This window comes from Xyrauchen texanus, chromosome 4 (assembly GCF_025860055.1).
Source record: "Xyrauchen texanus isolate HMW12.3.18 chromosome 4, RBS_HiC_50CHRs, whole genome shotgun sequence".
Classification (NCBI taxonomy): domain Eukaryota; kingdom Metazoa; phylum Chordata; class Actinopteri; order Cypriniformes; family Catostomidae; genus Xyrauchen; species Xyrauchen texanus.
The window spans coordinates 56,496,211-56,506,001 of record NC_068279.1 but is presented as its reverse complement, the minus strand read 5'-3'; the positions used below and the strand labels follow the sequence as shown (position 1 = coordinate 56,506,001).

The following is a 9,791-nucleotide window of genomic DNA, read 5'->3' as shown; positions in this document are numbered from 1 at the left end:
TAAAGAATTACACATTTCAGTTCATGCTTTATTTGATATTTCATTGATATGCGTCTGGAGAAATACGAAGAGTTTGTATAGGCCCATTGAAGCGTCACGAGACCCATGAAATCGGAATGAAGAAGGTTCATAAACTCAAAATCAAAGACTCAAGGCATCCATTTTCAGCCCTGAAAACTGCATTGGACTTTATATAAAACTGCATTGTAAATTCATTTGAATAAGAGATCACTGATGGCTAGCCTAAGCAAACGAATATTAATTGTATTTCTTATAAACGCATTATTATGACACGACAATTCATCCGCCTCTATGAAAGTGTAAGCGGCAGAATTTTGGCCAACAATTCGGACATATTAATTTTATTTGCATCGCACACTGATATAGAACTTTGATGAATTGCTGCTTTAACAAATAACGAATTGTATCGACGCCTTGGTAAAATGTTTTCTCGTTCCATTTCTCAGCTCGATTTACCGCAGGGGTGATATGTGATCAGTGTATGAACAGAGGGCAACAGTGAAGCTGTGCGCAAGAGACTCGGCGTGTCTCCTTCTCTGGGTCCCACAGACCGACAGATGCGTGTCCTGATGATGTTGACATCTTCACACAACATAGAGTGAGGCAGTGCTGTTTCGCGGCAGCAAAAGAGTTCTCAAACACCTCTTTATAAGTCTCAAGTCTTTCCCCTCCACCCGACCTGTTAAAACCACGCCTACAGAGCAACACAATTGGCCCGAAAGCGTCAAAGAGCCAATCAACAGAGAGCTGCAGCTCGAAACATGCAACACATCCACACGTCTGAAGCCGATGGAGTTCAGAAGCACTGGGAATATCTCTGTGCTGGACCCCGTTCTTCAGCTGAAGTGTGTGTGTGTATGTATGTGTGTGTGCGTGTGTGAAAGCACGAGAGAGAAAGTGTGCGTGTGAGCGCGTGAAGGTGTATACCTCCAACAAGTAAAGACAGAGGAATTATTCTGAGCCACCGAAATATTTCAAGAGGACTCGGGACGATCGCAGTTTGACAGGAATGTCTGTTTTAAAGAAAAGCAAAAGAACCCGACGCACCACACGCTGACAAACTGTGACTCGGTCGCGTTTCATTTCATTCGTTGTTGTTGTTTTTTATTTTCAGTTTCATTGCGCACTGACAAAACATCAACAGCACATCAGCACCGGCGAATATTAATGGATAGCCGGTTCTCACTTTCTCTTTTACATTCTTTCCAGCTAGAGAAAAATTAAGAGACTTACACACCGAGGCGTCGGATGTTTTTCCACTTCCGAGGGGAAAGCTGGATTTTGTGAAGGACTTGTCCAGTGCAAATATTTATCCGACTGTAATATCTTGAACACCGCATCTGCTGTCTGGACTTGAATGAACTTCCCGATGAGAGATCCAGTTATTCAAGGATCCAGTATGGCATATCACCCGTTTTTACCTCACCGGGGTCCGGAATTTGCCATGAGTGCAATGCTGGGTCACCAGCCGCCCTTTTTCCCGGCCCTGGCACTGCCACCTAACGGCTCCCTGTCACTGCCTGGGGCGCTGGGCAAGCCAATAATGGAGCAGCTGATGGGCGCCGCGGAAACCGGCCTTCACTTCTCTTCACTGGGACACCAAGCCGCCGCTGCCGCCGCCGCCGCCGCCGCGCATCTCCGGCCTCTGAAGACACTTGAGCCAGAGGAGGAGGTGGAAGACGACCCGAAAGTTCACCTCGAAGCCAAGGAACTCTGGGATCTTTTTCACAAGCGTGGCACGGAAATGGTTATCACGAAATCAGGAAGGTAAACTGAAATTATTCAATAATTGAGCTATAAGACAAGCAAGCTTTGCCTTGCGTTTAACGACATTATAGTGGTTATAAAAGATGGAGACCTCACAGCTGACTGATTAATTGATTTATTGATTTGAGTGACTCACATGTTTCTTTAGAGGAGCTCATGCGGCAATTATCAGACAAGAGGAAGATATCCGTGGATTGCTTTTATGGCATATTTTATCTCGGTTTACAGCGCATACGATGTAACCGAAATTTAGTTGTGAACGTTTGCTAAAATCCATCGTTGGTAACACACTAATCATTTTATGCGACTGAAATGCGAACTTTTGTTTAGTATTGATTTTATTTATTACGGTGGAAATCCAAACGTGAAACACAAAGTAAACAACAACTTACATCCGTCATAATTATTTTGGACACATTCAGGGGTGTCAAATTATAAATGGACGTGATTGAAAACACATGCACGCTTTTATGAAGCTTCGTATTATCCACATTTTTATATGGATAATTTACAACTTTTTTGCTTGTTGAGCTGCATTTAGAAATGGGCCTATTTTCATTGAAGGAATATTCCGGGTTCAAGACGAGTTAAGATCAATCGAAAGCATATGTGGCATGCTGATTAGATAAAAGGAATTTATTCTCGTCCCTCCTTTAAAAAAATGTTTTCCAGTGCATTTACAATGGCAGTCAATGGGGTCAATAAACTTTAAAATACTCACGGTTTCAAAAGTATAGACACAAGACATAAACAATATGTGTGTAAACATGATTTCACTGAGATAAAATCACTTACTAACCGCATCTGTGGAAAGTTCTAGACAATTTTACAACTTCATTGGCATGACGACATAACGCCTTAAACCCTAAAACGACTATATTATCAGCTCAAATAATACACGAGTTTTAACATTTGAAATGAAGTTATTTTATAAAATGATAATCTTCATATTTCTTTCTTATAACTCTACTAAAATTGTCACTCCCATTGTGAGTGTCTCACTGGAACACGGATTTTTGAAATAGTTCATCTTTTTTATTTTATGTGTGTGTGGTAATCAACATTATCTCATAAATGTCGATTGAGCTTAACTTGTATTGAACCCAGAATATTAATTTCAGGCTATATGGGCCTACCTCTCCATTCCCATACAACAATCACATTTGTGCAATTAATGCTTCTCTGTAGAGCAAATTCGGATATTCAATAAAATACAAATCTAGCCCCACATATATTTGTCGTTGCACTGTGATATGAAATAATAAATCTCTTCTGTTATTTGAACTTTGGTTTTGCAGGCGAATGTTCCCTCCGTTTAAAGTGAGATGCACGGGCTTGGACAAGAAGGCCAAATATATTCTGTTGATGGATATTGTTGCGGCTGATGACTGTAGGTATAAATTTCACAACTCTCGCTGGATGGTGGCAGGAAAGGCTGACCCCGAAATGCCAAAACGGATGTACATTCACCCCGACAGTCCGGCCACTGGCGAGCAATGGATGTCCAAAGTCGTCAACTTCCACAAACTTAAACTGACAAATAACATCTCCGATAAACATGGATTTGTAAGTGTCATTTGTTCTGTTAATACTGTAGTGTAATTGTTAGTGGTGGTGGTGTTCCGATTACGTGTGATTGCTTGAATTTATTGTTTATACAATTGTAGAGAAAGGGCACTGGCAAACAAATTTGTTTCTGAACTGAAAATGAAGATAAAGAGTAAATTTAAATCTTAAATTTAAATCAACTAGGCCTACGTGCACATTATAAAAAGCATTTATAGCCTACAGCAAGGGAACATGTTGAAAAGTTACAGGCCTGTTTCGTTATCGTTATGTATCGTAAATGTATCGTTAAAGTGTGAATTTTTTTTACTTGATAATAAAACATATTTTCTAAAATTTCAGTCTTGTGTATTGCAGACGATTCTAAACTCTATGCACAAATACCAGCCAAGATTTCACATTGTGAGAGCCAACGACATTCTGAAGCTGCCCTACAGCACGTTCAGAACATACGTGTTCCCTGAGACAGACTTCATTGCTGTCACTGCCTACCAGAACGACAAGGTTGGTCATAACGAGCTTTGTGTGTTGAATCTGATGCCTTTAAACACTTTGCATTAACTACAGAATCCGTAACACTACTGGAGGGGTAATGTGTGGTGCTGGAATTTTAATAACATCTGCATTTTTAGATTTATCACTGTGAGGCCTGTACCATACCACAAAACCCACGCGCACCCCAAACAATTAAATACAAAATGATCTCTTTCATACATTACATACATTACTCGAATGTTTAAATTCTGCATATTCTTAACATTTTGTTCACGGAATCATGTTAATGTGAAAATGTGTGTGTTTATATAAAAGACTGAGAACGGAGAATTTGCCATAGAGGGAGATACTGAAGAGGGATATTCAACATTCAAGAATTGTTATATCCAGAATATACATTGAACATAATGTACATATATCCAGAATATAGAAAAAAATAATAATTAGTAGATGGTTTCTCTAAAGCAGCTGCACAATGTAAGGGTTTAGAAGGGAGTTGAGTAATTCACAAACAGGCCATATTGCTTATTATTTATGCAAATAAATGTGTGTGTGTGTGTGTGTGTGTGTGTGTGTGTGTGTGTGTGTGTGTGTGTGTGTGTGTGTGTGTGTGTGTGTGTGTGTATGTTGAGAAAAAAAAGGCTGAAATCTAATGTAACCCTTAACACTCGAAGAACATGTTACTAAATGCCTATAAGGTCAAATAAAAAGTGTGACGTGAGTGTGTGTGTTTTAACGTGTATGTGTAAGATAGTGAGAGACTGAAGTCATGTTGAGAGGTTGTAATTGTAAATAGCTTCACAATATTTATGTGTTGAGGAAATGGCTACCTTGTTCCCCAAGACCACCAAAGTTGGCCTCACTGAAAAATAATGGAAAAACTATTCTAGCAGTAACTCATTACAGGGGTAATATGAGTATTCCAATACAAGATCAGCCTATGCTATAATACGTCTTAAAAATAGATTTGAGTCACACAGTCCTAGCCACTGTTGTAATGAATATGTTTCAACGTGTTGTTCATATTTGGTGCTTGTAAAAAAAAAAAAAAGTATTCAACAGGTTGAACTTTGCAAGTAAAATACATTTTCTTGATTTCTTGATTCATTAAGTAATGTTTATATGTCATTACATTTCAGATAACACAACTGAAAATAGATCACAATCCTTTTGCAAAAGGATTCCGCGATACTGGAAATGGGAGACGTGAAAAGAGGTACAAACTAAACCAACTGTTCCTTTTCCCCTTTCCAATAGCATTCCATAAGATTCCATGATATTCAGAACACTCAAGACTCATTATGAATGTAGATTAATATTTTTATAAATAAAGATTCATTATTGTCCAGTTAGCTGACTTATTCTGTCTCTATTGCTGGTTTGTTAATGGTCTGTCTTCGAACACTGCTGTCCTGCAGGAAACAACTGGCCCTGCAGTCCATGCGTTCATACGAGGAGCAGCAGAAGAAAGAGACCGGCACGTCAGACGATTCCTCAGGCGAACAAGCGTCGTTCAAAAGTTTTCGCCAGGCCTCATCTCCCGCGGTTTCAACTGTTGGGCAGAATAACTTAAAAGGTGAGAGAGATGACAACGGATGTGTATTTTTTGTAGGATCCAAATAAACCATTAAAGTTTGTCTTAAGCAGTCGAATCGTCCCGTCATTTTTTAGGCTATTAATTCAAATGTATTTGGGAAAGTCCGTTTCGAAGAGCTGCATTCATTTATTTATTTATACAAGCTCATGAAAGACAATGAAGTACATCCAGAATCTCCAGACTAATCACGTGTAATGCATCAAGAAGATATTATACTGTAGATTAGAATATTTAATTCGCAACGAACCTGCTTTTATCACGTTGCCTATATGTTTATAAGTTTATTTTATCCTATATATTATAGTAAGTATTTATAACGTCTTGCTGTCAGTATTTATAACACGTGAAATCGCAAATTCAAACATCCTATTTAATAAAGAGGCCTATACAATAATCCTGTTATATATGTTTTTCTCACAGATTTGTGTGACAGTGATGAAGACAGTGACGATGAAGACAAAGATGGAAACTTGAATGAGGGGCCAGACTCGAGCAAAATTTCCACCACGACAGAGGACTCAAAGGAGCCCGATGCAAGTTTGAGCAAAAGTCTGTTTGTGGAAAGTGACTCTGCCGGTCGGAGAACTGAGAAAATCCGGGCAGACTCGCGGGAGAGTCCCGTCACGCTCATCTCTAGCACCACCCGCTCGGGTGAAGAGCTCAAGAGTCCAGGCCGGGGTCAGGCCAAAACAGACGACTGCCGGACAGTGAGCAAAGACAATTACATGCCACTGACTGTCCAGACAGATGGCGCTGCGCACTTGAATCAAACACACTTGCACAATTTCGGATTTCCGCCGGGTTTGGCCGGGCAACAGTTTTTCAATCACTTGGGTGGTGCCCATCCTTTCCTTTTACACCCCAGCCAGTTCAATATGGGAGGCGCTTTCTCAAACATGGCCGCAGGGATGGGCCCCTTACTGGCAGCGGTTTCCTCCGCAGGGGTCAGTTCAATGGACACGGTCAGCATGGCATCAGCCTCTCAAAGCCTGGCGGGGGCACCGCTGCCTTTCCATTTGCAGCAACATGTCCTCGCGTCGCAGGTAAGCCTATTAATGATCCTCAGCAGTGAAAGCCCTGTCAGTGATGCTGTGGTTTGACCTGAACTTGTTTTTATTGTAGTTTTTAACTTCTGATAAAATGAGGTGTGGCATATCTTGCAGTTTTAATAGTCTTTGTTGCACAGTCCATAAATTATCAGCAAATATACAACACCTGATGCTCGAAACAGAGCAATAAAACAGTTCTTGAAGGATATGTGTCCACAGTAACACGTCATCAATTAATGTATGTATAAACATTATGACGCTGATATCGCTTGATCGCTCAGTGTAGGTGTCATTTAAAAATATGGTAAAACACAATGATTCTATATGTACACATGAATAATTAGCATATAATTGATTATACAATGAAAGATTAATTTACACGGAAACGAAGGACAGGATTAAATAAAGAAGGAATAATCTGGAGGAAAACACGATTTTCTTGTCAATATAATCGAGTTGTTGAGTGTGTTTGTAATTATAGGCTATATTTAAATAGTCATTTTAGAATAAATAGTCCTGCCACTGTTGATGAAAACATGACGACATTTATAGACGCATATTCCTTTTTGGTCGCCACTGACGTATGCGTTAATGTGCTGATTGGCTCCTCTGCACTTCTATAATCCGTTTACATGAGACACAATACGTCAAGATAGAGGATGACGTGCATGATGAACACAAAACTTTCAGTTATTTATTATGTTAAATGTGAATGAATATATGTTAATTAAAACAAATGATTCCATGTGCACTGAAATATTTTAACATCTATCTATCTATCTATCTATCTATCTATCCATCCATCCATCCATCCATCCATCCATCCATCCATCCATCTAGGGCTTGGCCATGTCTCCATTCGGAGGTCTCTTCCCGTATCCTTATACGTATATGGCCGCTGCGGCAGCTGCTTCATCGGCTGCCTCGTCATCAGTCCATCGCCATCCTTTGCTTAACGCGGTGCGGCCTCGGTTAAGGTACAGCCCTTACTCATTACCGAGCGTCCCGGACAGCACCTTACTTACGACGGCTATCCCACACATGGCGAGCAGTGCCATCGATCTGAAGGGAGACAGAATGACCACGAGTCCCGTCTCAGCTGCTTTGGAGTCGGAGGTCACCAGCCGCTCGACTGGATCAGTAGCACTGTCACCAAAAACCTGCTCTCAGAAAGAGTCCAGCACCGAGTTACAGAGCATCCAGCGCCTGGTCAGAGGACTCGAGTCCAAACCGGACAGGCCACACAGCGTGTCTCCATAGGCTGTGTGTGAGTGACGGTGACCAGGACGGGAATGATGAAGACATTGACACAGATTGCGTACGACGATTTATATAACCAGTTTACAACATGGACCTACATCGAAGAAAAGGTTTAGACTTAAAATGCACTTTGGTATTACAAAATATGACATATGAATCTCTTAAGTTAATTCTAAACACTAACTTTGAATATTTTCCATCTATTTGAATGCCACAGAAGTATTGAACAGTCTGTCATAGACTGTCATGGGGTGTCAGAGACTGAATGAAGCTGCTGCTCTCCTTTATGTTATACGTCCAGATGAACGTGATTTCATTTAATATGCACTCTGAACAGGTTCTTGGTTGATCTGAAATCTCTTTATCGTATAAAGACTGCTGTGTTCATAATATATTAAGGATTAAAAAAAAAGGAGCTGTATTGCATGTGAAAGATCAGAGCCAATCATGACAGCTGGTTTGCTGTTCTAGCCTGTTTGGAACGCAAAATCATCCAGAAAGAAATCGAAACAACATTTTTAAGAATATTTCACAATGTGATTCTTCGCAGTTATGTAAATGATTTTTATCTCAAATGCAGACTAGTTGAACATATTTAGTGTAAACTGCAGGCAAACATTTCGATTTAGTTTTAATCTCCGTCCAAAGCTGCCAATGACTCCACAGACTATTGTTAAACATTTGATTGTCACGCTTATCGACGCGGTACTAAAATTGCTTATTAAATGAATTAATTTGGAAAAGGGATCATATGAGTCAAAAATTGATCATATGGTTAAAATGAATACAAATGTAAATATTTATATATATATATATAAAACATATTTATGTAATTATTTCTTATGAATATTGCTTGTAAATATAACGGAGTTTGTTTGTTTGAGGAAGCTGTCCTTAATTTATTATTGATATATATATACGTGTGTGTGTAAAATATTTTGTGAGCTATTTCCCTTGTTCATTACATTATTATTAATGTCCTCCTGACTCTGAACAGACACTAGATTCTCTAGCAGACAAAAATCATGTGCCATCGTTTCATGAACTGTTGTGTGTTTAAGTGCTTTGGTTCAATAAATTAAAGGTGATAACACATTGCACCAATGTAATGACACTTTTCTTTCACGGCAACTAAAAATGCTTTTGTCAAAGTGTGTGTTTAAATAAATTTTTTGTGACCTGAGCCAAAACTGCCAAAAATATTGTGCAGAAAATCATAATCAAAATAAAGATTTTCCAGTTGTGTTTCTGCCGTGTTCGGACTGTAATTTGTTTGTACAGTTTACGATCTGATGATACAGCTCTCTTAAAACATCAGTGCAATCAACAAGCCTCTCACGAATCATGAAAAGTTGAGACGACAAAAACAGTTTCTTGAAATTGAATTTAAGCGTTTCACAACATGTTGGACTGCGCGATTTAAATGTATTCGGATACAAGAATTGTGGACACGATTTTTAGGGCAGAAAAAAATGATCTGTAACGCTGTATTAATAGCATAATTTCTGGTCATCCAGGTAGAGCTTTTTTCTTAAAAATAAAAACGTTAATGAAAAGCAATCAAATACTTATTCCCTTAATGACAGATTCTTTTCTTTAGACAAGAAAGAGACATAAAGATCATCCTTTTTTATCACCTTTAAAAAACAAGGTCAGGAAAAGTGAAAGTGGGCTATTAGCACAGCTCGACCTTTCATAGCTGGAATTCTTTCTTGGCCATTAAGCTGCGCGAGGCTTTATGAGGCCCGATGTGAACCTGAAAGAATGTAAAAAACTTGATTGCCCACTCTGTTGCGCCTAGAGTCCGAGTTTATCGAGAGTATATCTTTATTTGTATGAAGTACGGTTAATAAGTAACGGTATCGGCGCTGAAGAACAGTGGTAAACACCACGCAAACTATCACAATTGCTCCTTCGATTGCTCACCTGGCGCCTTCGTTATCAGCCTCGAGTTTATGTATGACACGGCGGCGACGGAGCGTCTGAGTGCTGCTGTTGACACAGTCAGATCTGTCGCCACCATGCGGTCAAAGGGC

At 39.6% G+C, this 9,791-nt stretch overlaps 1 protein-coding gene across 2 annotated transcripts; it reads left to right on the top strand.

The window, feature by feature from the left end:
• The first annotated feature begins 596 nt into the window (after window positions 1-596).
• Window positions 597-8,986, top strand: LOC127639202 (T-box transcription factor TBX3-like). Of its 2 annotated transcripts, none has more exons than XM_052121109.1 (7): window positions 597-1,788; window positions 3,087-3,354; window positions 3,697-3,858; window positions 4,989-5,065; window positions 5,268-5,425; window positions 5,867-6,489; window positions 7,336-8,986. In XM_052121109.1, the coding sequence occupies exons 1-7, from the start codon at window positions 1,379-1,381 to the stop codon at window positions 7,753-7,755; spliced, it is 2,118 nt and encodes a 705-aa protein (XP_051977069.1). In that variant the 5' UTR covers window positions 597-1,378; the 3' UTR covers window positions 7,756-8,986. The 2 variants fall into 2 exon arrangements, with proteins under 2 accessions (XP_051977069.1, XP_051977076.1); XM_052121116.1 differs by having other exon boundaries at window positions 600-1,788; window positions 3,712-3,858.
• Window positions 8,987-9,791: the final 805 nt, after the last annotated feature.